Source organism: Trichoderma atroviride, chromosome 1 (assembly GCF_020647795.1).
Source record: "Trichoderma atroviride chromosome 1, complete sequence".
NCBI lineage: Eukaryota > Fungi > Ascomycota > Sordariomycetes > Hypocreales > Hypocreaceae > Trichoderma > Trichoderma atroviride.
This window is the reverse complement of record NC_089400.1, coordinates 383878-407495: the sequence shown is the minus strand read 5'-3', so window position 1 is coordinate 407495 and position 23618 is coordinate 383878. Positions and strand designations below refer to the sequence as shown.

At 51.2% G+C, this 23618-nt stretch overlaps 16 protein-coding genes and 1 non-coding gene across 17 annotated transcripts; 7 read left to right on the top strand and 10 right to left on the bottom strand.

Annotated features, from left to right (window-relative positions):
* Positions 1 to 675: 675 nt before the first annotated feature.
* TrAtP1_000155 (uncharacterized protein) lies at positions 676 to 1079 on the bottom strand (the record flags this gene model as incomplete). The annotated part of the gene is made up of 2 exons (XM_014091917.2): positions 676 to 980; positions 1037 to 1079. 2 exons carry the CDS (start codon positions 1077 to 1079, stop codon positions 676 to 678), a joined length of 348 nt encoding a protein of 115 aa, XP_013947392.2.
* A 320-nt stretch (positions 1080 to 1399) lies between these two features.
* On the bottom strand, positions 1400 to 2062 carry TrAtP1_000154 (uncharacterized protein; the record flags this gene model as incomplete). The annotated part of the gene is made up of 1 exon (XM_066110466.1): positions 1400 to 2062. One exon carries the CDS (start codon positions 2060 to 2062, stop codon positions 1400 to 1402), a length of 663 nt encoding a protein of 220 aa, XP_065966538.1.
* Positions 2063 to 4224: 2162 nt separating this feature from the next.
* On the bottom strand, positions 4225 to 5358 carry TrAtP1_000153 (uncharacterized protein; the record flags this gene model as incomplete). Its single annotated transcript, XM_014091918.2, has 3 exons — positions 4225 to 4520; positions 4635 to 4769; positions 4827 to 5358. The coding sequence occupies 3 exons, from the start codon at positions 5356 to 5358 to the stop codon at positions 4225 to 4227; spliced, it is 963 nt and encodes a 320-aa protein (XP_013947393.2).
* A 1923-nt stretch (positions 5359 to 7281) lies between these two features.
* On the top strand, positions 7282 to 8091 carry TrAtP1_000152 (uncharacterized protein; the record flags this gene model as incomplete). Its single annotated transcript, XM_014091919.2, has 2 exons — positions 7282 to 7987; positions 8045 to 8091. The coding sequence occupies 2 exons, from the start codon at positions 7282 to 7284 to the stop codon at positions 8089 to 8091; spliced, it is 753 nt and encodes a 250-aa protein (XP_013947394.1).
* Positions 8092 to 9428: 1337 nt separating this feature from the next.
* TrAtP1_000151 (uncharacterized protein) lies at positions 9429 to 12441 on the top strand. The gene is made up of 3 exons (XM_066110465.1): positions 9429 to 9870; positions 9943 to 11100; positions 11156 to 12441. The coding sequence occupies exons 1-3, from the start codon at positions 9538 to 9540 to the stop codon at positions 12128 to 12130; spliced, it is 2466 nt and encodes an 821-aa protein (XP_065966537.1). The 5' UTR covers positions 9429 to 9537; the 3' UTR covers positions 12131 to 12441.
* TrAtP1_000150 (uncharacterized protein) lies at positions 12419 to 14318 on the bottom strand. The gene is made up of 2 exons (XM_014091921.2): positions 13317 to 14318; positions 12419 to 13262 (listed from the first exon to the last, which is right to left on the bottom strand). The coding sequence occupies exons 1-2, from the start codon at positions 13638 to 13640 to the stop codon at positions 12627 to 12629; spliced, it is 960 nt and encodes a 319-aa protein (XP_013947396.2). The 5' UTR covers positions 13641 to 14318; the 3' UTR covers positions 12419 to 12626.
* A 442-nt stretch (positions 14319 to 14760) lies between these two features.
* Positions 14761 to 16466, bottom strand: TrAtP1_000149 (uncharacterized protein). The gene is made up of 2 exons (XM_014091923.2): positions 15535 to 16466; positions 14761 to 15465 (listed from the first exon to the last, which is right to left on the bottom strand). Exons 1-2 carry the CDS (start codon positions 15808 to 15810, stop codon positions 14980 to 14982), a joined length of 762 nt encoding a protein of 253 aa, XP_013947398.1. The 5' UTR covers positions 15811 to 16466; the 3' UTR covers positions 14761 to 14979.
* Positions 16234 to 16497, top strand: TrAtP1_000148 (uncharacterized protein; the record flags this gene model as incomplete). The annotated part of the gene is made up of 1 exon (XM_066110464.1): positions 16234 to 16497. The coding sequence occupies one exon, from the start codon at positions 16234 to 16236 to the stop codon at positions 16495 to 16497; it is 264 nt and encodes an 87-aa protein (XP_065966536.1).
* A 74-nt stretch (positions 16498 to 16571) lies between these two features.
* Positions 16572 to 17506, bottom strand: TrAtP1_000147 (uncharacterized protein). Its single transcript, XM_014091924.2, has 4 exons — positions 17335 to 17506; positions 17025 to 17239; positions 16914 to 16970; positions 16572 to 16831 (listed from the first exon to the last, which is right to left on the bottom strand). The coding sequence occupies exons 1-4, from the start codon at positions 17413 to 17415 to the stop codon at positions 16666 to 16668; spliced, it is 519 nt and encodes a 172-aa protein (XP_013947399.1). The 5' UTR covers positions 17416 to 17506; the 3' UTR covers positions 16572 to 16665.
* Positions 17507 to 17557: 51 nt separating this feature from the next.
* TrAtP1_000146 (uncharacterized protein) lies at positions 17558 to 17776 on the top strand (the record flags this gene model as incomplete). The annotated part of the gene is made up of 1 exon (XM_066110463.1): positions 17558 to 17776. The coding sequence occupies one exon, from the start codon at positions 17558 to 17560 to the stop codon at positions 17774 to 17776; it is 219 nt and encodes a 72-aa protein (XP_065966535.1).
* Positions 17777 to 17782: 6 nt separating this feature from the next.
* Positions 17783 to 18268, top strand: TrAtP1_000145 (uncharacterized protein; the record flags this gene model as incomplete). The annotated part of the gene is made up of 2 exons (XM_014091925.2): positions 17783 to 17995; positions 18059 to 18268. 2 exons carry the CDS (start codon positions 17783 to 17785, stop codon positions 18266 to 18268), a joined length of 423 nt encoding a protein of 140 aa, XP_013947400.2.
* A 470-nt stretch (positions 18269 to 18738) lies between these two features.
* On the top strand, positions 18739 to 19459 carry TrAtP1_000144 (uncharacterized protein; the record flags this gene model as incomplete). Its single annotated transcript, XM_014091926.2, has 3 exons — positions 18739 to 18804; positions 18863 to 19078; positions 19151 to 19459. The coding sequence occupies 3 exons, from the start codon at positions 18739 to 18741 to the stop codon at positions 19457 to 19459; spliced, it is 591 nt and encodes a 196-aa protein (XP_013947401.2).
* Positions 19460 to 19613: 154 nt separating this feature from the next.
* TrAtP1_000143 (uncharacterized protein) lies at positions 19614 to 19874 on the bottom strand (the record flags this gene model as incomplete). The annotated part of the gene is made up of 1 exon (XM_066110462.1): positions 19614 to 19874. The coding sequence occupies one exon, from the start codon at positions 19872 to 19874 to the stop codon at positions 19614 to 19616; it is 261 nt and encodes an 86-aa protein (XP_065966534.1).
* Positions 19875 to 20351: 477 nt separating this feature from the next.
* On the bottom strand, positions 20352 to 20654 carry TrAtP1_000142 (uncharacterized protein; the record flags this gene model as incomplete). Its single annotated transcript, XM_066110461.1, has 1 exon — positions 20352 to 20654. The coding sequence occupies one exon, from the start codon at positions 20652 to 20654 to the stop codon at positions 20352 to 20354; it is 303 nt and encodes a 100-aa protein (XP_065966533.1).
* Positions 20655 to 20758: 104 nt separating this feature from the next.
* On the bottom strand, positions 20759 to 20830 carry TrAtP1_000141. The gene has a single exon. It is a non-coding gene; the product is annotated as a tRNA-Asp (tRNA).
* Positions 20831 to 21216: 386 nt separating this feature from the next.
* Positions 21217 to 21405, bottom strand: TrAtP1_000140 (uncharacterized protein; the record flags this gene model as incomplete). Its single annotated transcript, XM_066110460.1, has 1 exon — positions 21217 to 21405. The coding sequence occupies one exon, from the start codon at positions 21403 to 21405 to the stop codon at positions 21217 to 21219; it is 189 nt and encodes a 62-aa protein (XP_065966532.1).
* Positions 21406 to 21893: 488 nt separating this feature from the next.
* On the top strand, positions 21894 to 22853 carry TrAtP1_000139 (uncharacterized protein; the record flags this gene model as incomplete). Its single annotated transcript, XM_066110459.1, has 1 exon — positions 21894 to 22853. The coding sequence occupies one exon, from the start codon at positions 21894 to 21896 to the stop codon at positions 22851 to 22853; it is 960 nt and encodes a 319-aa protein (XP_065966531.1).
* Between the last annotated feature and the right edge of the window lie 765 nt (positions 22854 to 23618).

Below are 23618 nucleotides of genomic sequence, written 5' to 3'. Positions count from 1 at the left end.
GTACGACAATTGCATGTTATCCCAACTCCTACGCCGCATTTGCCACCTTGCAGAAAATGATGGCCGGCTAAATGTTATAAGCGTACTGTATGTTGATGGCGGTAGTGCCAGTTGGAGTATCGATCTACTTGCTGTGATACACCCAAGTCAATATGCGGTGAGCGGTCATCTTTGGCATCTTCAAGTGAGACAAAGTTTAAGTGAGACAAAAGCCTCGTTGATTGCGACAGGTCTAGGGTTTCTTGAACGGCTAGCCGTTGTCCTAACACAATCTGTCCATATCTGGCTTTCATTACATATAGACAAACCGCTAGCGTGGTGACGAGACTAGGTATTTCGTTTGCCGGGCACACATCTCGGAATAGACGGGAAATGGTGCTAAGAGCACTGCTAAGGAATATTCGGTAAGCACTCGGGTATTGAACAAGGTATTGCTCCTCCTCACAGTTCTTATGACTTGGGACACACGCAAGCCTGGCGCCCGTTCATTTAGTGCAACTCGACACCATGAGGCGAGATACAAGCTTGCAAGCGAAGAACTACTGGGTTTCTAAGCTCAGAGGGGAAGAACGCAGGGGTATTAATTGTCAACAACATCTAACGACAAAGAAAAATTGAGACAACAAGAGAAACCGCATAAAGACATGCGCAAACCATCTCACTAAGCACACTATTCTACAGCACACCATCCTCATCCCGAAGCTGCTCCGACGCGAGTAAATGGTATCGGCCCTCCTCTCGGAGCCGAGCGGTGGTAACTCTGTCGGGATAATTCCTCAGAAACATGTTTGTGAAATGAGTTCCATAGTGTATCCCGCCAATCGGCGACTGTCCGGCATTGTAACCAGGCAAGGGCTTGATTACAGATCGAAAGTTGGGTTCGTGAAAGTACGCAAAGGCAAATCGTTCACGAACATTGAGCCCGACTTTATGCGGCGTTGACTTGAGAAAGTTGTTGGTCATATACTGCATCATGTCGCCTGGGACAGAAATGCGTGAGCCAGTGTCTTTCGAAGAGAAGCCTTCAGTTGCTTACCTGGAAACACTGTGAATGTCCCAGCGGCGGGAGGGACATACATCCATCCAGCGTCATTCTCCCTTAGTCCAGCTGAGGTCTTCTCCCAGTTTGCAAACTGCTCATCTTGACGCGGTGGTCGGACAAAGAGTCCTAGAAGGCATCGTCTCGTCAGAGTCAGGACTGAGAAAAGTTTCTACGACAAGAATTGCATACCTCCAACTTCGTCTTGAGCGGCAATGACAAGCAGACCATAGTCTGTATGAGAGCCAATACCACGGCCCTTTTTCCCCTTTCCGTTGGTCCTGTCCCTGTGAGGAAACCTGTGCAAGTAGGCTCGTTAGCGACTTGGCCTTGATGAGAGTGAGATTATGTGCTAACAACTCACCTCAAGACACGCATGTGATGCCACCCATCATCCGTGTATCTCGTGAGAGACCCCGTGGGAATATCCAACCCCATTTCGATGAGCTGCAACAGCTTCTCTCCCGACACAGCCAAATCGCTCATGTAGCTTTTCATGGCATTCTTCATACTCTGGTCAGGCCACGGACACGGCCCATGGCACGGCCAGCCTTGGGCAACTCGCTGATCGGTGTGGGGGAGATCTTTCGTCACGGTGAAGATCTCTGAGTAGTCGGCTACGCCATCAGTGATCTCCTCACCAGACGCGATGTAGCCCGAGTAGCTCATGTGGTCTACGCAGGCCCGCTTTTGTGCGGGTGGTCGAGAGAAGAAGCGCCTGCTTGCTGCATTGGCGGCTTGGTAAAGACGTTGTTGTGTCTTTGACATGTCAATCTGCAAAATGCCATCCCGGCGCCAGGCACCGATCATGGCATCTGCTATGGCCTTGTCGGACACAGATCCCGAAACCCTCTCAGGCAGGGTAAAAGCCTCTAGTTGTCCAATCTGGGCTGTGAACCCAGGGGGCAAGCTATGTGTAGGAGCCATTTGCGCAGTTACTGCTGATGTTGAGGCAGCACGCGCCTTGGTTATGAGATATCGGGCTGCGCCCACACCCTTGTTGGCGCCCTTGACAATGGCCATCTTCTCTGAAGAGGTCTTGTGGGATGACTATGAATGAATTCTTTTTGGGCCTTCTTGCTCAAAGTGGATATGAGAATATGAGATTCTGAATTGTTCTATGTTTGCTATGTCTTGACCATGGGAACAAGAAAAGGGGGGGGCATGAGAACGAGCGACCGAAAGCGCAATATATACTTGAAGCTCTAACGGCAGAGGTTTTAGAACCTCCAACTTGAGCTCAGCAGCCGACCGCTTCCTACTGACCGCCATCCACTTTCTCAACAAGATGTTACTCAGAGTCGCACATTGCAGACTATATATCCTCGAATTTTCCATCATGACCACAATTCCGCCTAAGAAGATGCAATTCTCAATCATGCATGTTCGCCCAGAATTCTGTGCGACGTTGGTCGTGTCTTTTAGATGATGAGGGGGCCTCATGGACAGGCTTGTATCACTTCCGTTTGGCAACTACAAAGAGGCGGTCCGAGGTGCTCACTCTGAAAAGGAGGTGTAGGAATAAAAAAAAAAAAGGTTTCAAGTCTAACAAAGAAATTGGAAGCTATAAAAAGAGACTAAAGAGAAGCAGAGCGGTGATACGCACACGCGACCAAGCAAATTACTCGAAAGTAAAGCTTAAACTATTCAGGCCATGCAAAGGCATGATCAGCGTTACAGCATATGCTGTCAATGATGCTTGTACCCCCCCTCTCTCTAGGCGCAGTCTTTGTCTTTTTAAATGCGCAGTTGCACAATCTTTATGGATCGACTGGACGTTTCATTATCATACATGTCCCATGTTAGACTGCTTTGGACTAAACAGGTCAGTCAGCTCGCTCTTGGTACCACGCAATCGGGAGTGGCAGTGAAAAGGAGAGGGGAGAGTAGGGCGAGTATAAAGTTCTGGCTCGTTGTTGTGAATAGGGAGGAGTATGAGATTGACTCATAGTAGTATCTCATCACCTAAGCTGGACTCCTCATGTGGGTTGTCGTGTAGGCATCTTTGGCATGGGGAGGAAAGGAGATGTCGTCAGGTTGGGAATTGGAAGCGATAGGTTGTGCGCGATGAGCCCCGGAGCCCGTGGTCCCAAGTCGGTTCGTCGTTTACTGTTGCGTGCTTGGGGTATTCGTCACTAGCTCTAGCAGGACGTCATCTCCAGATCTGAAAGGCAAACTTTGGAGGCGAAGAAAAGATTTAGGCTCGCGCCTGTTCCAGCATCTCGATGAAAATTGAACCTAAAACCCAAGAGATTATCTATATATATAACCTTGCTTGGGAGATTTCTCCTTCGGCATCGGGAGTTGAGGCGGGGATCGGCGTCTGGGAATCTTATTTCAGCACAGTGGCAGTGGCCTCATATTCGCAGCTGGCTGCTTCAACGTTGTTCAACCTTGGTCCAAGTCGCACGCGCCCAGTTTAGTTGGGTTCAGCTTGTCCCCCCTTTCATCTCGAATCAGAGGTGAGCAGGTTTAAGACGATGGAGACGCCATGCCCTTCGGTACGGGCTACCAATTGGAGCTCACCACATTCGCATTCTCCGTTGCCTTTTATGCTCTGCATTCGCTTGACTGCATAATCTTTTGCCGTGCCGCTTGAGGCTACTGGCCCGACCACGTTGGCCTTGTGTAAACTGGCTTGAAAAAAGGCAACTGTAAGTGACGTAAACGATGTTGTTTACAAGCAAGGAAACAGCGAGAGATTGATAATGTGAAGGTTTCTTTGAATAGCTGGCTTTGCATTTGACGTTGACCATCTCAGAGAAAAATGGTCTTTCTCCCAGTTCGCCGGAAACGAGTTGTAGATGGCCGCATATCCGCTTCGATCCAGGTCTTCGTGTCTAGGTGTCACAAACAGCAGCAAGCAGATGTCCAGAAGAAATTCCATGATGAAAGTGGATTAAGCATATATTTTCCTTGCCATCGACGCAGCTGACCCAGATGTAACCGGCATACTAGTTTCGCTCAACGGTTATTGATCATCGTAGCGGTCAAAAGATGGGGGCGAAAGCTCCTTTCATTACATGGTTACAAGGCCGTCCAAAGGGCAAAGGGAGGAAACCCATCCCCGACAGGACGGCCAAAGCAAAAAAAGACACTCTCAACTCCACCGCACATTTCAATCACCATGCCCCTTGGAGAGAAACACGAAACACGCTCTCTCTTCATTCACTCCGCCAATAAACTCACTTCACAAGCTTCGTCATCTCATGCTTCAACCCCGCCTCCTTAGCCTTCTCATCCGCAATCTCATTCAGCGCCTTCCACTCCTCTGCACTGACCCTGCTCACACTCAACCGCCCTTGCTTCAGCATCATCATATTCTCCAGCGGGCCGCCGGGCTTGCCCAGCTCGCGCAGCTCCTTGAGGCCAATGGGCACGGCGAACTTTTTCCTAAACTCGACGTGGACCAGGCTCCAGCGGATATTGTCCTTTGAGGACTGCGGGTCGTAGTAGGGTGTGCCTGGGCGGCGGGCGGATTCTGGTGATTTATGCGTCAGTTGTTGATGAACCAAATATATATATATATATATATATATATATATATTTTGATTTTTTCATAAAGGAGAATTGTATAAAGGTGGGTGAGACCTACTGTCTTCGGAAAACTCCTTTACAATCTCCATGACGCCCGCAATGCCAGGCTCCTTGCAATTAGAGTGGTAAAAGAAGGCCTTGTCACCGGCATTCATATTCCTCATGTGATTACGCGCCGCATACGCTCTAATACCTAAGAAAGAAGTGTCAGTAACAAATCATCCATGAAGAAGTGTCAAAAGGAGCTCACCATCCCACCCCTCAGGCTTCTCCCTCGCCCGCAAATCGTCAATCGAGAACCTCACATCAATGCCATTCTCAAAGCGCGACTCTGGCTCTGCCTTCATCAGCCAGTACCATTCGCCGTCGTGACGCGGTGCATCTGGGTTGGTTGTGGGAATGGAGTCGACGTCGGGATCTTCAGAGACGGCTCGCAAGCTTTTGGTGTCGTCTTTGGCGGGTTTTCCACCCTTTGGCGGTGGTTTTGCTTCTTCTTCATCTTCCTTCTTAGCTTTGGCCTGTCTGCCCTTCTTGGCAGGTGTCTTCTTCTCATCTGTTGCAGCCGTAACCTTCTTCGTCTTCTTCACGTCACCCTTGCTCTCATCCTTTTCACTAGCGGCAGTCCTCTCCTTAGTCCTAGAGGGCACGGCTTTCCTAGCCTTGTCTACTGATCCCTGGTCCTTCTCATCGGCCTTCTTCATTGAAGCCGCTGCTTGACGTGAAGATCGTCGTTTGGCAACCGGTTCATCGCCATCATCTGTAGTTCGCTTCCGGGGAGGCATGTCTGTCTGCCTTGTTAACAGTAAGAACTAAATGAAAAAAAAAATGAAGGATTTCCTTCTATCTTCCAATATTCTATAGCCTTGCACCTGAACAGCCTCAAAAAGTTCAGGGTTAATTCCTTGTTGCAAAACTGCTATAACTTGCTGTAACTATATGCAGCTCCGGCGCGTCAGCCACGCGCTCAGTCCTCAGGCCTAATTAATTCCTTGCATAGCCGCAGTGTGGCGCCCCCAATTTTTTCCGTTTCCTTGCTTTTAGTTTAGCACGGGGCTCCCTTTCAGTGGAAATTAGCCGCGGGCGCTGCCGTCATTTTTTTTTTCTGCGGAGCACGCAGTCCGCTCCGGTTTATTTTCAGCTCCAAAAGCGGCCTCCCTCCGCTGTAAGACGAAACAGGAAATCAGAGCCTCAAGTGCAAGTTTTCTAAGCGCCTTGGTTTCATTTCATCGACTGCACGAAAGCCTCGATATTGGGAAAAGATGAAAAATTTTCTCTGCAAGAGGGTGGGAAAATCCTTGTCTTTTGATTTAGCGGCTGCAGTTGGATTAAAATAGACTGCGATTGCGTGGAAGCGTCGTAACTCGCGGCCTGGACTCTCGGTCGGCTGACTAAGTCGCAGATCAGATAAGGAAGCTCAGGTTGATGAGTCATCAATGTGATGAGTCAGCCGCTGTGGGACTTCAGTTGGAACCACGCCGGCGACGACATCTCATGTTCTCGACGACATGCTGGAATGGCTTTGGATGGATTTTGATTGGTTGAGTTTTTACTCTTCATTATACTACGATTCAAGGCATAAGTAATCAGAATTGACAATTATATCTAAATGCTACGAGTCTACAATGCCTGTTGATGGCGCAGGTGTATGTATGGGGGTTATGGCCGTCGTAGTATATAAGTGCTATACGACAACAGCGACGAGATATGCGCCCGTATATGACAGCTCAATATCGACGGCAGATGCGGCGTAGGCAAACAGGAAGCGTGCTGCGGAGAAGAGCAGCAGGAGGAAAAAGCCGCATATGCACCGTGATCGGCCAGCGCTTCAGATCCCAGTCCTGAGATGATCTAAAAAAAAACACTCCAAGTGTTCAATAAGAGCAGCGACAAACAGTTCTGGGATCGAGTTGGCCTCAATTGGCCAGCGAAGAAGGGAGATTACATGACAGTACCGCAATGCCCGTGATGTAGCACGGAGAATGCGTAGGACTTTTGGTGTGGGCAACGGCAGGTCATGACACTGGCAAAATACCAGGACAACGACAAACCACCTCCGATAAAATCCTCCAAGAGGGGCGAAATGCACTTGCACAAGTCAAAGAGACAAAGAAATTCATGTTTGATATGAGTTGAATCTGTGTTCAGTGTGTTCATACTCAATGAGTGTTGAGTGCTTGTGCCCCCAGTTGTGTGCTCAATGTGTGTTCAACGTGGGTGCATTCAATGGGAAGATGATGGTCGGCAATGCGGGGGACCCAGACAAAGGAACTCTGCATATATAAAGAGTTGATGCAGCCGGTGATGGTGATGACGGAGGGTACCATGTGCAGAGATGTCAGGAGGATGAGGTAGATTGGGGAGGTAGTGTCAGGTAGGGGGCTCTCATTGGCTGAGAGCGAGGGGCTCCCTCCCCGGGTATAAAAGGCACCTCTCCCCCCAGCTACCCTCCTCCCCACCACTCTCTCCTCTATAAACCCAGCCACTCAACTTTTATCAAACACCAACCGCAAGACACCTCAAAGAGTCTCAAAGAGTTTGCTTTGATAGCGTCTTGCCGTTGAGCTTCCTTCATACCTCTATACAGTTAGCAACTGGCTTTATACCTGCCGTCGCCTCCCCTTACCTACCCCCATCAACCTATGCAACCAAGGATAGGTTCCAAGCGTTCCAACTTCAACATACCATCTTATTCTGTTGATTGAACAATGAATTCCATCAACATGGAGAGGATGTCGCCTCGCTCGCCTGAATTTCTCACAACCTTTGTCACTGACAAGGGTAGTGGCAGAAGAGTCGTCCTTGAGAGCCAGTCGAGGTATCGAGTCCAAAGTGCAGCCATTGATGATACAAGATCATATAGGCACCACCGAGACTCTTACTCGGGCTCATCGGCGAAACGCCTTCGCTATTCTGGAGCGGATGAAGCTGTTGATCAGCCTTCGTCGCATCGCTCGTCACGTGAGCTCGACTCCCTTTTCATTGAAGCATCAGTATCATCAAGAGGAGCACGAAGTCATGGTTCCACTATAGAACCAAGAAGGAATCATCTCCCATCCCCTCCCCCAGATGAATCTCGACGTTACCGTCGTGGTCAAGTTGAGGTCTTCCCAGGTGCTGCCAGAGCACGAAGAAGTCGTGACCTCCAAGGCTTTGGCGCCTGGAGTGATCACGTCGCATTACCTCATCAGCAGCAACTCCTCACTGAGAGTGCTTACAACGACGAAGAAATCTTCCAGAGCAGGAGAGTCAGCAGATCCAGTATACCCGACACACCACGGGACTGGCTGCTGCCGACTCCTGAACTCTCTCCCATGCCCACGCACTACACGTTTTGCCCGTGCTGCGTGGACGAGGACAGCCGTATAAACGACACATGGCATATGGCCGGCAAAGAGAAGATGCATACTCAAAGTAAGCCTCCCAATCATGAGCCCAACCACTTGAGTCGTCAATGCTGACCATCGCTAGTGGAAAATGCAATGGCATACATTGAGCAGATGAAATTTCACAAGTAAACATGTTAGCAATAGAGCGGAAAATTGTGGGCAAAGGGCCATCTGTGACAATAAGGGCAACGGCGCATGGCGTTTTCCGTTGAATGAAGTGATTGGATTGGGATCATTGGCAAGGGTTTTTGCATTTCGCAATCAGCGCGCTGTAACCACTTTCAGTGATAGTAATGAACAAACGCAGCTCACTGCTCAAGTGCCGCCGTGATTAGAAGAGTGGCGAAGAAAATGGAAGGACGCAAAGCGATTTCCGGCTCGCCAACGCAACAGGTCAGCTGTCGTAGCAAGACATGGTTCCTGGAGCGCTAGGCGTCATGATCCAACCAGAGGCTGCTGAGTCTGCCTAGCGACACGCATTGAGCAGGCCGCCAAGCCGTGCTCACGCCCTTTGGCAGCCCGTGTGTCAAGGGGACAGACGGAACGGATTGCGAGAGAAGAGCAGAGAAGATGCCAGAGGATTCGGTCTCGACGATGAGGAGAAGCGCCCAGTTGCCGTTGTGCAGGAGTTGGAACACGGAGGGTGCGCGGTGATGGGGGAATTGAGTGAACGAGTGTGAAAGTCCTAGATTGCGATAATGAGGGGGTGGAGACGGGAGCTAGGCTGCGACGCCGCTTCGGGGACCGATTCAGGACTAAGCTGTTGCCTCAGGCCGGGAGATAAAAAGCGGGAGCTTCAGGACTAAACTTTGTCCGAGGCGGATTGTTAAAGCGTGTGCATGGCGGGGTTTCTCTTTTTCCATGCCGCTCCACCAGCCCTGCACTTTGGCGCCTATAGCCCACCACCTGGCAGCCTATAAAGCCCACCTGGCAGCACCTGTCCTCAACGCCAAACTCCAAGTCAATATTCGTCGTCCCTTCTTTTCTCCCTCCAAAAACTGCCAGCTGGCCTGCACTCTATGCCTTATATATTAAAGTCTTCATCACATACTACCGCGGGGTGGTACAGTGGTTAATCCCAATATGCGAATCAGCGCCCGAGTGTTTGTAGTTCTGCAGGCTCAAGCATTCCCGCAGCGGAAAGCTGGGGTTCGAACTCGTGCTGCCCCGCCCTATTTTTTTCTTTTTTCTCCTTCTTTTTTTAATTTCTTGTTTTATCGTGACAGTCGTAGTTTGCTTTCTTTTCTTTTCTCCTATAGACTGAGTTGTTCGCTACTAGGAGGGAGCTTCTATCATGTTGATTTCGTGTGCTACATCCACCATTTTAGCGGGTGGATTCTCGAGCTCCTTGCCGCGCCTCTACCGCGCGGCCGCGCTTAATGTTGCCCGGCAACCCCTGGCAGCAACATGAATTAGATAAACAGGGGCCATTAGCAGGATATAAATCTTGCCTGGGGATCAATTTAGTCACCATATCCACCAAAGCGTAGAATATATCATTGTGTTTTTTGTTTCACTTGCATTCGTTTTCTTCATTCAATACCCGCCGATCAGTCTACATTTATTCACATTATTATGGATCCCATCCCGCGATCCCAACACCTCTTTGAGGTCTTCCTGCGCCTAAGACCGTCCCATCCAGGAGGCGCACAATCCGAACGCATTCTCGACGTTGAACAGCCCGAACACAGCCCGCATCCGACGCACATCACGCTGAACCCGCCGCCGGATCGACGAAAGGCCGTTGAAAAGTTTGGCTTCACGCAGATATTCGAGGAGGATGAGGACCAGCTCGACGTGTTCCACTGCACGGACACCTCATCGCTGATTGAAGGCATCCTGGCACCGGAAGGTGGTGACGGCACAGATGCTGTGATTGCGACGCTCGGCGTCACTGGCTCGGGCAAGGTATGCCAATGGCAGCGGCAGCAGCAGACGATGTAAAGCCATCTTCCCTTGACCGTCTAACTTTGGGCGCAGACACACACGATTCTCGGCAACCGACACCAGCGAGGCATCGCCCAGCTCGCAACCGATGTCATCTTCCGATCGATCAGCGAGAACATGGTCGAATCAGCCCAGTCGCCGACCCTCGATTCACTACAAGCCTGCGATGCGTCCGAATCCACGCTCGTCACGGCAACGCACTTTCTCGATACCATGAGCGCAGACTCGACGCAGAGATCGACGACGCCGATGATGGTACGAACACAACCAGCCTTTTCATTTGTGAAACCGACCACCCCCAGCAAAGCTGCTGCCAGCGCACAGCAAATGCCCGGCTCCTTTCCCGACTCAGCCACAGCCAGCCCAAAAAGCGTCGAGCCTGTTAGTGAGACGGAAGAGACGCTCCAGCGCAAGGCGCAACAGAATGATTCCACCAAGCAGTCTCGGGGAATACCAAAGTCGAATACGACCGCCAACGTTTCTCCATCCAAGCGGGTGTTGGACAGGCCTTTTATGTCATTAACTGCAACAAGCCGACTGAAGACAACTGCTAAACAAGATATCAAGAACGAAAGCTTTGGCAGCCTCGGCTCCAGCTCCGGCCAAAGACGAACTCTACGACGCCATTCAAACTTTTTAATGTCGCTGCCCAGTGGTCCGGATGTTAGCGATTTCGTGGTGCCATGCGACCCCGCCGCCGAATATGTCGTTGTCGTATCCATGTACGAAGTTCACAACGATCGAATCTACGACCTCCTCACCCCCGCCAGCAAATCACCGTCCACTAAGGAGCTCCGTCGCCGGCCCCTTTTATTCAAGCCCACCGAGCATTCCCCTGACCGTAAAGTGGTTGCCGGACTTCGGAAAGTAGTCTGTACCGACGTCAGAGAAGCCATTTTGGTCCTGGAGACTGGCCTGCAGGAAAGGCGAGTGGCCAGCACAGGAAGCAATAATGTCTCCAGCAGGAGCCACGGCTTCTTTTGCTTTGAGGTCAAGAAGAGATCCTACGGTTGGAGAAACAACTCTTGGAGCGGAAGCAAACTTACAATTGTCGATCTTGCCGGGAGTGAGAGAGCAAGGGACGCAAAGACCCAGGGCGCGACTCTGGCAGAGGCGGGCAAGATTAACGAGAGCCTCATGTATCTTGGGCAATGTCTCCAGGCTCAAAGCGAGGCCAGCGGGTCTAGTAAAGTGAGTTGTCCTCATCCGCTCTCTCTAATCACCAATTGTCTAACCATTCCAGCAGCCCAACGTCATTCCCTACAGACAGTGTAAACTTACAGAGATCCTCTTCTCCAACTCGTTTGCTTCGGCGCCAACGAATTACAACCATCTTCCCAGTCGAAACCCTCAGCGAGGTGTCATGATTGTTACAGCAGATCCACTGGGCGATTTCAACGCAACTTCGCAGATCCTTCGGTACAGCGCTCTCGCTCGGGAGGTGACTGTTGCCCGTGCTCCGTCATTTAGCGCCGGTATGCTGTCACCAGGAGGTAATGGGCATGGCACGCCGAGGTCGTTTGGCAATAACGGCTTTGGTTCGGTGAGAAGCCATTTTTCACCCGTCAGTGCTACCGAGGAGAGAGTTACAATGGAAATCGCCGCGCTGGAGATTGCTAGGATGAGCGACGAGATTGAGCAGCTGCGCGGCGAGATTGATATACAGAGCGAGGCTCGGATTGCGGCCGAGGCTCATCTCCTTAGTGCGGAGGATCGAATGATTGACATTGAAGCCGCCATCCGAGAAGAGTGCGCTCTTGAATTTGAGCAGCGCCTTATGATTGAGCTCGCTCGATTCAAAGCGTCGATGCAAATCGAAAAGGAGCGACATGAAGAGCACTGGGACCGCAAAGTCGACATCTTGGAGCGCAGTCTGGATAGTGGCACTTTTGACGCGGACTTTGACAAGGAGAATGTTCTGGTGGAGAATCTGACACAAGAAGTCGAGCGTCTGCGGCGCGAAAACACGATCCTCAAGAGGGAGATGGGGAGCCGCAGCCCAAGCAAGCGGAAGCCTTTGGAAGAGCGCGAAGACTTTTCCATGGCCAGTGGAAGCGGAGATTCTACGTTGAAGCCCAAGTCTGATAGCGTATTAAGCCTCAATCGCAAGCTGGAGCGCCTCAAAGTCGGCGACGGCCCTCGGCTTCATGCCAACCCTGGCAGCCCCAAAAAGGTGCGCAGGCTGGTCGCCAGGCGCTGGGAAGATTCAGATGGCCTTTGAAGTCATTGAGAGTCTCTTTGCTTAACACTTTTTTTCCTGGATATTTGAGATTGCCACTTGGTAATAGTATAAATGATGGTATCACGGCCTCGACATGAGAGAAAAGGAAAGGCAGTGTGGTGTTTGGAGAAAGGGATGGATACCCATGGTTTGACAGCTTGAAAATGTAGGATTTGCTGGGTTTTAGGTGTTTGTTTGCCTTGTTTTTCTGTCTTGATTTTAGTGTATATTGGGTAAATAGCATGGTCATATGATATTTGTTGACATACGGCAGACGGGATATAATGGTATTATAATTGGTGTCTATTAAATTCGTCTACATGTATAATTGAGAGACTTGGGTATGTGACTATACGGGTATCTTCAACACAACGAGGCCGACCAATGCCCATTCTCAATGTGCACTCTTTATTCCTCCTCATATTACTTTCCAACATTTCCTCGTATCCAACATGACCAACATGATGACCTTTTCATCTTTCTATTCTTGACAATCTCATGCTTGTGAGCCGCTGGGAGCATCATGCTCTACAACGTCGCCTCGCATCGGCTCCTTGCCCTTTCCTTTGCTCTGAGTGACAGCCTCGGTTTCAGCCTCAGCCTCTGTCTCAGTAGGGGCCACATCCCTAGCCTCGGTCTCAGCCGGAGCTTGCTGGATTGGCTGCCAGCCCTGCATCATAGCCTGCAGGCCCTGCGGCTGCGCAATGACATAGATGGGTCTTGAAGCAGCAGCGTTGACCTTTGACGTATCGATGCAAGCGCCGACAAAGAGCACAAAGTGAATCACGGCAACAATGTACGTGATGATGGCGGCGGCATACGCAACGCTGTTCTCGTGGCGGAACTGGTGCCTCGACGCAATCACCTCGGGGTCGCTGGAGTTGTCGGTGCAAGAATACACATAGTCGTCCAGGGTAGAGCTGTAGTGGTACGAGCACTCCTGGCCGTCGTCGTCGTAGCTGTCGTTCCAGGAGCTCTGGAACCAGGGGCCGAAGAGCGAGGTGAGGATGACGGCGACGAGGAAGATGATGAGCGAGAGGGCGACGTGGGCGCCGGGGTGGATGCCGGCCTTGAAGCGGCGGATTGCGCGCGTGATGAGTTCGGCGCCGCTCCAGAGGACGGCGATGATGCACTGAAAGATGTTAGTCGTTTGGTGTTGTTCACATTGTAGAGCAGAAAGACTTACAGGAGGAGCGGCTGCAATGACGACGGTGTCGACGAAGAAGACAAAATTCAGCGTGCTGAAGCCCAGGCCGACGCCCACCACGGCGAGCACAAAGGACAGCGATTGCAGGCCCAGCTTGATGAATTCCCAGATTCTGTTCTGCGGCGGCCGCGGCGGCTCAAAGGCCTGCTGGACGGGATAAGGAGCGTAGGCCACGGGGGCGGGATAGGGCTGGTATCCTGCGGGGAGAGACAGTTGCGCTGGTGGAGGAGCGGCGATGGTCGGCGCTGGAGCGGTTTGCGGTGGGATTTGGGACATTTCGGGCTGCTGGGAGGAGGAAGCCATGATGATGAGTTATTTTGGAAGTTGATATAAAGCGAGTAGTTGTTTTGAGCGAGAGACTGGCGATTTAAAAACGAGTGGAATGGGCGTCGAAAAGGGAAAATTCCAGGCGCACGGAAAGAAAGAGACTTGCAACGGGGTATATCGCGACGATCGACTTAAATACTCATGCTCCAAACGCGAGAAACCAACAAGAAAAAAAGAGAGAGAGACAATTGGCCAGAGAGCAAAAAGCAAGTGCCAAGGTAGGAAATAAAATAAATTACAAAAAAGAAGCACAAGCCAGGCAGCACGGCGGAGCTCAACTTTTGGCCACGGAAAAGCGCTAGCAGGAGAGGAACAAAGAGAAAACAGAGAAGACTCAGCCTTCCAGGCTAGAACCACCTCGCTAATATAAGTTCGATACGCAGTGGCTCTGCTATCTTTCGAAAACTAGACAAGACGACCTGATGCGAACCAGGAACCCCCCTGTTTGCTTACACGGATGCCGTGATTGGTGCGTTCTGCGCATCCATGTACGCCTATTGGCCAAGAGTGCGATTTCCAGTTATATAGCCAGAATTTGAACTGCAGTCAGAAGGGGACAACCTTGTAAGCCTATATTCGGCTATTTCCCGATTTGGCAAGGGGCCAGGGGGTAGCTTAAATTTGCGAGACGCCCTTTTTTTGGGAACAGGGATTAATGAGCGTATAAGTGGAGAAGTTTTTTGCAAGTTTCGTTTGGAGGGGGCGAATAGGCAGCAGAGGCCCGTGCGAGCCAGAAGAGTTGATTGAGTTGAGTCGGATGATGGTTGTGTTGAAAGCAATTTAATGGGTCAAAGGATGAAATTCGCCGAGGCTTGTTGTTGTTGATGGAAGAGACTGGAGCTCTATTGGACGATGCCGAAAGGAAGCTCTTTGTGGAGAAACTGTAAATTGCTTTGGAGGGATCAGCGTGTGGAAGAAGGTTATTAAAAGTTTAAGTTTAGAAGCAGAGGCTATCACAGGCTTTGGTTGTCAGTTGAAGCTGTCATGTTTCCAGTAGGTTGTATATATCAGAAGAGGAAAAGGAGTCTTTGTCTCATACATTGTCAAACTTTTGGGGACGAGCTAGTTAGGGTACAGCTGCTGCGGGAAAATTTTGCAGTTTCAGGTTTCGCCATTGCCGGCCCAAGAGTATTATCATTACAGAGGTATACGTTATCTAAACACGGCCAGCCAACGCCGAGACTTTCATAGAATCATATTTTCGTTGTATAAAGAAAATCACAAAAGGTATAAACGTATAATCAGTCCAATCTTGCTATTCCCTTGACCCCTTCTCGCTTCATCATAAAACAGACAAATCTCGGCCATTTCCTTTTCAAGCCGGAGCGTAGTATTCCCTAATCGCAGGCTCCTTCGCCGCGGCCGCAGGGGCCTGCATCTGGACAGGTGCGGCAGGCCAGCCCTGCGGCTGCGCAATCACCATGATGGGACGCTTGGCGGCGGCGTTGCGCCTGTGCGTCTGGATGCAGGCGTCGATGAAGAGGCCAAAGTTGAGTGCAAAGAGCATGCAGGTGATGACGGCGGAGCCGACAATCTTGCCCTTGGGGGCGGGATCTCGGGGCGCACAGTCGTACGAGGATACGCGGCCCTCGCCGTCGGTGGTGCTGAAGCTGCATTCTTCGTCGTCCTCGTAGCCGTTGTACAAGGCGACATATGTGCAGAGCATGCCGCCGGTGACGCTGGCAATCATCCAGATGATGAGACAGACGCCGACGTGGGCGCCAGGGTGGATGCCCCTCTTGAATTTGCGGACTGCTCTGGTGATGACCTCGGCCAGACTCCATATCGTGGCAATGGCAGACTGTATGCGTAGTGTAAGTCAGTTGTGTCTATAATGACTTCTCATGAGGGAAACAGGGCCAACACATACAGCAGGCAACGCAGCAATAGCCACGCTAATGTCATCGCCTCCAAGAGACGACAAGGAAAGACCCAAGCCAATGATACCCAAAAGAAGGGCAGCCCCAAAGAATCCCAGTCTGGTGAACTCGGCACGTTTGCTCGTCTCAAGCGGAGGGGGTGCGATGGTCTGCTGCTGGCCTGGATATGGCTGGTAATACGGCTGGAAGCCCGCCGCAATCATATCTTCGGGAAGGTTATTCTGGGCCGCCCTCTCGACCTTTGGAGGAGTCTGCTGAGAAGCCATGGTGAAGATGGTCTTGATTTGTTTGGAGACGAGTAAAATAAACTGGCGAAATGTGTTGTCTCTTTGCGATTTCTTTGAAAAAGTTGCTGGCTGATAATTAAGCGCGCAAAACGAATGTCTTCATAAACGACTGGCTGTGACCAAAAACGGCACACAAACAAAGAACGAGTGTATATATCACAGCCTGGGGCTGCAGGATTTGCGCTGCTTCAAACGAACGACGTAGCGAGTGACTCAAGAGTAAAGAAAAATCCCTCCAGACTCAGGTGAGGGCTGGCAGCCGGGCTAATAAATAGCACAGACGCTGTTGGTTTGCCGCATATACGCATCGCGGCAGGGGAAATTAGCCAAGGCCCCATGTGTATCATTCTGCTGGTGCTAGCGACGAGCCCACGACAATAGTGGCGAGGAGGATCCACATCCATGATCCAAACGGTTCCCTACGGTCTGGCTCTACCGCAGCCTACCGATATGCGGCTAGGGAAATGGAGTCGTCGCCTAGGAGAAGAAGAAAAAAATGGATGGGCGGCATCATCAGGCTGTCAGCTGAAAGACGAAGCAAATCTCTTCTTTGCCGCCACTGTGATCCTCGGCGCGGCTATGGCCGAACCGCGAAAATCGCGAGTCCCAAGCGGGTGGGTTCGCCGAGACTCGAGGCACGGCACAGCCTCGCAGTCTAGACTTTAATTCCCATGCCGTTGCCGTTTTTATCCCCGGATGGCCCCTAAAACTGTAAGTCTTTTGCAGTCACAAGGCAGATACGTGTATCTCGAACATCGTGATCCGAACTAGCTTATCGGCTCTAAAGTCTTTCTTTCATATTCGCATATATGCTGCACTGTACTGTATCGTGTCTTATTCCCGCTGTAACACCACCATCAGACCCATTATACCCAACATGGCCGTTTTCAGCCATGGATATTCTGAGAGAAGAATTGTCACATAGCCCACAAACGGCACGTAGGCCACTACGCTGCCGATGATATCGCTGCGCTCCAAGTAGTCTTGCCCTCTGGCGTACCTGTGGCGGGGGAGATGACAGTCAGTAACCACAAATCGAAGAGATTACCATCTAGTAGGGCAAGATGAAGGTGGAAACTCACAATTCGGTGTCATCGGCAACATTGTTGTCTCCTTTTGTCAACAGCCGTGCCTTGTCCCTGCGGAAAGCGTAAGCAGAATGTATCAATATCTCGAAGCAGCATTTCCCCTACCCATGGCCAAATTTCCGTACGACTCGATGGACAATGGGAATATCCTTATCCTTGACATTGTAGACGACAATATCGCCAACTGAGGTTTCGGTAAACAGCTCGCGATTCCATAGCAAGAGCAAGTCGCCTCGCTGGAAAGCTGGCTCCATGGAACCACTGAGAACAACGACGATCGGAGAGGGAGAGTCGGCGACGATGGAGAGACCTTTCCACATCTATAAAAACAAAATCAAATTCAGCTTCATATTCTTCAGTCTCCGTCACAATGCACCGCCTGAATTGGTTATGGCAGGGCAGAGTCGCAACGCACCATGAATGCCGTGGACAGCACCAGACCAAAGTTCATGATCTGCGCGGCGATATTCCGCGGGTTCTGGAGGCCTGAAAACATGGTGGATGTGTCTTTTTCGCAATCGCAATCGTGTATATGCTGGGTGTCCTGTGGCGCTGAATTGGCAACGGATGTGGTGTTGAACAGGCCAAATCGCTGCACATGGAAATTGAAGCCACGCGAGCTCCAACACGATCTGGACATGGTGGCTCTCAGAAAGCGCCCGGGCCAATCAGCGCCTGCGACTCGGCGATCAGCCCCGCCCAAGCTGTCAGGTCGCATCGGTACGTACCGCGGCCAGCTTCTGAAGGTTTTGGAGATGGCAGAAGCTCGATCTGCGGGGGTTGATGTCATTGCCTGGACGCCATTGAGGGAAGATGTCATCGCTGGTAATGGAGAGTCTGGGCTGAAGTGGTATTAATACTCCATGCCCTGCTCTCTGCCTTGCCACTATCATTATCTGAAAGCAAATCGCTGGATCGTTGTCATTCAAAGTCAATTCATACGCATCCAGATTACCCTACAACCGTGTAGACCATTCAAAATGGAGAACCCCGGCGGCAACAGCAGCAACAACAATCCCGAGCAGCAGACCAGCCTGATGGGCGGCCATGCTCAGTATCTCAAGGGCGTTGGAGAGGTGGGTGTTGACAGCCTCCGAAATATCTAATGCTTGCCACATCAGCTAACATGGCTCTTACAGGCGGCTGTTGGAAGCATCAGCGGCTCCAAAGCCTGGGCCGACTCGGGAGTCCACGACAAGGAAGCCGGCCTTGCCGCAATGAAGAAGGCGGGCGAACAGCGAGATCCCAACCAGGGCTATGGCCGAGCCGAAGAGTGGGCGGGCAAGTTGACCGGCTGCGAGGGAATGCAGAAGGAGGGCTTCGAGAGTGCTCATCAGAGGAAAGACTGAGACGAGACGATTCTCTGCTACCAGTTGTCTGGAGCGACCGGTTGCGGCGCTATTGATTCATGTATAACAATGTAAAATAAACACAAATATTCACAATAACAAAATAACAAAGATTGAGCACTCTTGGCGGACTCTCTCCTTCCTCATATTGGTCGACATGGCGTGTCGCAGGAGAGGCTGGACCTTCTGCACGCTGGATTCTGCCCCAGCTCTCTTTCCCAATGGGCAGATGCTTTACATCCTTCAAATGGCGTTGCCTTGTTTACTTCAACTTCAACAATACACATCACCATCTTCCTCTTTTTGCTGCCCAGACTCAGTCCTATCGCATACATCACTTCCGTATCCATCTCGCCAGTCCCACGATTCAGGGACGGAAAGCTATTCGCTGAAGCATTGCTACGAATTTATCACTCGTCTTCTTTTCTTGTCACGTCACTTGCTCTGGCTGTCAAACAAGGCAATCAACAATGGACTCAACGCCTCTACTCGTCGAAACGGACCGCTTTCCCGGCCCGGGCGTTCTACAGGACCATGTGAGTGCATCCTTTTAGCCAGACACTGCTGAAGAGAATATTGACTCGATGCGTGTAGCCTATATTCCTCCGCGCCAGCCATTCTCCGTGGTACTGCATCCCGCAAAACGCGCTCGTCTTCTTCCGCGGTCTCATTCTTGCGTACCTGATTGCCACCGGCATCATGATCCTGAACTTTGAGCTGACGGATACAACTCTAACCAATGCTCGACTTTGGTTTGACTTTGCAATCATCAGCTATGTCTTTGTTCTTATTTACCACTTCATGACGTTTGTAGGTTGACACGCGGAGTAGTCTTGTGTCGAATAGGGCAGATGGATGGCTAACATGTTTCGGGGCACATAGTGCTGGACTTTTACTCATTTGTACTTTCCTGATCCGGATGAAGTAGAGGGCAGTTTTGAATGGCTCATCATCAACTTCATGTCTTTGCCCCGGAACCTGGCCAGCCTGCGCAAGCAATTTTACTTTTCTCTGTATTACACGACTACGGTCGTCTTTGCATTTATGAATACGATAATCTACTTCTTCATTACACGACCGCACAAGTTTTCGACGGCACCAGGCAGCGATCCCAACCCTGACGATGGGTCAAGCGACGAAGAGCTTTGGTCTGGAGGAAAGGTTCGAATTTCGGCTGGACCATGTAAGTAACCTCGTATGACCACTGACAAAAGCGAGCTGCTTGCTGACATCTAACCAGTCAGTGACATCTTTGGCAAGGGGTGGTTCGCGACCTTTTGCATTCTCAATTTGTTTTTGTTCGCATCAGTCATCATGGTCCTTGAGATATTCTTCCTCAACAGCATCAAACGGCCATTTGTGAGTTGACCCACGCGAGAAATGACATGCTGCCCAGCTGACAATTCCATAGTCGGTCGGCGCTCACATCTTCTGCCTCCTCGTATTCGCCGGTCTCTTCCTCGGCTGGGCCGCCATCGGACATGCAGCCACCGGCGTGTACTCGTTCTTCTGGCTCGATGAGGCCCAGGTTGGCTCCCAAGAAGCGGTGGTGGCATACTCCATCGGCTTTGTGCTTCTGGCTCCCATCTGTAAGCGTCCCTGGCATTTGCCGCTTTGGGTGCGTGCTTGTCGACGGCTAACATGGCTACAGGTTTCGTCTTCCAGCAGGGCTTCATTGGCATCCGAGAGTCCTTCACTCGACCCCGCGTCCTTCTACAAGAAGCCCCGCTGGAGGCCTAGACGCGATACGCAATGGAGGGGTAGTGATGGTGACTCGCTGAGTCGACCTGGATCGGAGGGTGCTTGTAGGCGAGTGACGCATCAAGGGACGCAACAAGGGACCAAACCGCAACCGGCATCCTATGAAAAAGGCGCAACTGATGAGCTGTCAAGGTGGGGAGAGCAGTTTTGGAACATTGTTTAAACCTAGAACCATTTTTAGAACCGATCGCGTTCCTGACTAGAACCAATCCGCAACCTCTTATTTGCCTATAGCAGTTCTGTTCCTTGAGTGCCATTGTGAAACGGCCCAGTGGAGACTGCTGGGTGTGCCTGTACACGTTGACACGCCCAGAACGCCTGATCATATGATTCCCCTGTAGACTCGACATTCTCCGCCAACATGTACGTCAAGATTGATGCTGCTTGGATGCGTGGCGCACAGCGTTTGGATCGCTGGCATCGCAGGGGACGAAACGTTTCTTGGGCGAGTAGAAAGCTGAGGCGCAAAGTCGAGGCGATTCAACCCCTCCATGGAACACGTCACAGGTACATGTTCCCCCCCGTTTCTGAATGAGGGGTTGGCTGCCACCACGTAGTAGAGGAACCTGCCAGGAGAGGCCTCGTCTGGAGCTCCATCCAATAGAGTGCACGCCATTACAGGCATGAAAGAAGAGAGTATTGTTCTGTATGACCCATATGCAACACAGCACGATATAGCACGATATAGCCAAAAGAAAAGGCAAAAATTTTCGAAGCTGGCGGTATCTTCTCTCCCGCCGGGAATTGAACCCGGGTCTCAAGCGTGACAAGCTTGCATACTGACCACTATACTACGGAAGATGTAACAGTCTGTTAGGCTGTTGTAGTGGGTCGCTTCGATGGAGGGAGGCGTTGCTGTTGTGTTATAACAAGGCTTGCTGTAGTTGTAAAGCAACAGGCACGGTATGATACGAGTTGGTAATACTGTATGCGTCACTGATGAGATGAAAAGTAAACAACCATAGAGTGCCGAGAGTAGGAGAGACGAATGAGGTTGGCCCGGGCTGATTGATGACCGAATCTCCTCTTCTCAAGTTGAGTATGCCCTGAGATGTGCCCGAGGTCGATGTACTTGTATTCATTTGCAAGTCCAGAATGCAGGGCGTCTATCCTTGACCGAGACACGGCCTCTGATTCGGCGTGCTCTTGTTCACGACACTTGGTGCGCGGTGATTTGTCTCATTGTCTTATTCAGCTTCCTCTCTGTTATCTCGCTCCTTTCCCTCTCCCTCTTCTATTTTTGACTGCTGCGTGACGAGAGGGGCAAATCCACGGCCTGGCCCTCCAATTGGCTGCGTGGCCTGCATGTCCCCCAAATCAAAGGCTCGCAGCCAGTCATCTGGCCAGCCCTGCCACTCGGTGATGTCGTCCTGCATGGGCCAGCGCAAAGTGTCGGCAACCCTCGCGCCGGTATCCTTTGCATGGCGTCCCAAGTACTGGGTACCTGCCGTGCCGCGGGCTGCCGCCGTGGCTGAGACACCAATTCTCGCCGTCAGATTCACGGTCAATCGGTACCTGTCTGGAGGAGGTACATATAGTGGAGTCTTGGGCTTGTTCGTTCGTTTCTCCTCTTTCTTCCTTTCTTTCTTTTTCCTCTTTTTCCCCACACGCAAGCCAGATAGGGTCGCAAAGCTCCTCGCGAAGAGAGCATCTTCTTCTACTTGAGTGTATAAGAAGGTGGTCTTTTCGCGCCCCGGACCCCGACATTTTATTTTCTTCTCATTGCGCGTCATTCACTCATTTTTCATTAAACTCATTTTTTTCTTGTAAAAGAAGGTAGATTTTTCTCATCCATCCTTCGCTCGCTCCTTTATTCGTCGCTCTCTTATTAGTCAAGATATACATGTGAGAGCGCTTCTGTCTTATGCATCAACATCGCCACCACCTCCACCAAGACGCCTCGTTCTTTAGCCACTTCAAGTTCATACCCGCCAAAATGTTCAAGCGCGCGTTCAGGTCGCAGGACCAGGCCCAGAGCCAGAACCGCGTCGACAAGGCGGCTCGGCTGAAGAAGTCGGGAGGCTCCTCCGCCAAGGAGCACGTCAAGGCGAAGGTGTCCAAGCTGCAGATCTCTCACATAGAGCACGAAGCGGCACGCGCCCAGCCCGTCAACATTACTCCCTCACCGATTGTCACCCTCACTATTGGCCGCGAGGGACGGCTCTTTGCCGCGCACGAGGATGTCCTCAGCCAGTCGCCCTTTTTCGAGGCGGCGTGCAAGCGGGAATCCTTGGACGTCATGAACAAGAGAATCTCCCTCCCTGACGAGGAGCCCGAGATCTTTTCTGCCGTCCTCGAGTATCTCTACAAGGGCGATTACTATCCCCGCCTGGTGCACAACCGGCACCGCAACTCGTGGGAGCTCGAGGACCGCATGAGGACTCCTCAGAAGCCATCGCCAAACCCTGATATCGGGGGCGGCCACGCAGGCACGGCGTCCGAGGCCGCCGTTTATCTTTCCAGCATTGGGGCCGAGATCCTCCGCGACACCGTCATCTACTGTGCCGCGGACAAGTACGGCCTCGAGGAGCTGAAGCGTCTGGCCCTCCGCAAGCAGGGGCTGCAGGCCGGCATCGATGTCGGCACGATCCTGCGGTCTGCCCAGTATGCCTACGCCAACACGCCGGACTCGGACAGCCGCCTGCGCGCCCATTACCTGGCCCTGATCATTCGCTGCCGCAAGACGTTTAAGCGCAGCGGCACGATGCAGGCCGAGATGGAGGCGGGTGGCAGCAAGCTGTTCTTTGACCTGTTCGTCGCCATGTGCAATCATCTGGACGACGTCATTGATGTTACCAATGGCCGCACTCCAAAGACTGTATGATGAAGCGACGATGATGAGAATGGCGGAAGCCTTCGGTGGCCCGGCTGAGCGCAGTGCCGTTGGGGCAGCGAAGGATGGAATTTTTTTTAAAGAAAAAAAAAATGAAAAAAAAAAAGCTTCAAAACGGAGACGTCGGATCAATAGAATTCCTAGCAAGCATTGTCACCATTTTTCTTGCAAGGGGTTGGCAGCTTTGGTTTATGCGCCATGTTGCATTTGATCGCTGTCTTTTTGCTCTTTTAGCCCGTCTGGACTTTCTGATGAGTGCAAATTATGGGAGGCGTCAATCTACATGGGATCGCTGTTCCTTTTTTTTCTTTCTTGTATACGGACTGCTACTGCATGGAGTGTGTGCTTTTTTTCACATTGCTTTTGCTTTACTTCAAGTCTCAACTCAAAGAACTGTTTTCTCATTCTACGGCGCTGCATTGCGTCCTTTATGGTGTCTTGTCTTCAGATCAGGGGCTTCTTTTACAGAACCATCCTGCACCATTAAGAGAACAGAAAAAAAAAGATAAAAAAAGAGGTGGAAAGCGACAGACAGCCCGGAAGGCTTTTTTCGGAATGGGATCCTTCTTGAGTTTCTTCTTTCTATGGTTCAGCATTGCTGTTTCTTTCGGATGCAAATATTGGGAAATGGGATAAATTGGAAGAAATACATTCACCTGGGATAAAGCATTTTCTCTCTCATGCTTTTTCACTTTTTTACAGGTCAAGTTTTAGAAGGGATTTTTTTGTTCGGGAACAAGATTGGAAACCAGAGCG

What these genes read in the sequence shown, in the direction of transcription:
- TrAtP1_000147 (XM_014091924.2), bottom strand. Translation starts at nt 17,415, where the DNA reads ATGTTTTCAGGCCTCCAGAACCCGCGGAATATCGCCGCGCAGATCATG. An exon ending in GTACGGAAATTTGGCCATGG is followed by an intron (nt 16,971 to 17,024) that starts GTAGGGGAAATG and finishes CGCTTTCCGCAG; the next exon opens with GGACAAGGCACGGCTGTTGA. An exon ending in GTTGCCGATGACACCGAATT is followed by an intron (nt 16,832 to 16,913) that starts GTGAGTTTCCAC and finishes CCCCCGCCACAG; the next exon opens with GTACGCCAGAGGGCAAGACT.
- TrAtP1_000151 (XM_066110465.1), top strand. Translation starts at nt 9,538, where the DNA reads ATGGATCCCATCCCGCGATCCCAACACCTCTTTGAGGTCTTCCTGCGC. An exon ending in GCGTCACTGGCTCGGGCAAG is followed by an intron (nt 9,871 to 9,942) that starts GTATGCCAATGG and finishes CTTTGGGCGCAG; the next exon opens with ACACACACGATTCTCGGCAA. An exon ending in AGGCCAGCGGGTCTAGTAAA is followed by an intron (nt 11,101 to 11,155) that starts GTGAGTTGTCCT and finishes CCATTCCAGCAG; the next exon opens with CCCAACGTCATTCCCTACAG.
- TrAtP1_000149 (XM_014091923.2), bottom strand. Translation starts at nt 15,810, where the DNA reads ATGGCTTCTCAGCAGACTCCTCCAAAGGTCGAGAGGGCGGCCCAGAAT. An exon ending in CTATTGCTGCGTTGCCTGCT is followed by an intron (nt 15,466 to 15,534) that starts GTATGTGTTGGC and finishes CTACGCATACAG; the next exon opens with TCTGCCATTGCCACGATATG.
- TrAtP1_000150 (XM_014091921.2), bottom strand. Translation starts at nt 13,640, where the DNA reads ATGGCTTCCTCCTCCCAGCAGCCCGAAATGTCCCAAATCCCACCGCAA. An exon ending in TCATTGCAGCCGCTCCTCCT is followed by an intron (nt 13,263 to 13,316) that starts GTAAGTCTTTCT and finishes AACATCTTTCAG; the next exon opens with TGCATCATCGCCGTCCTCTG.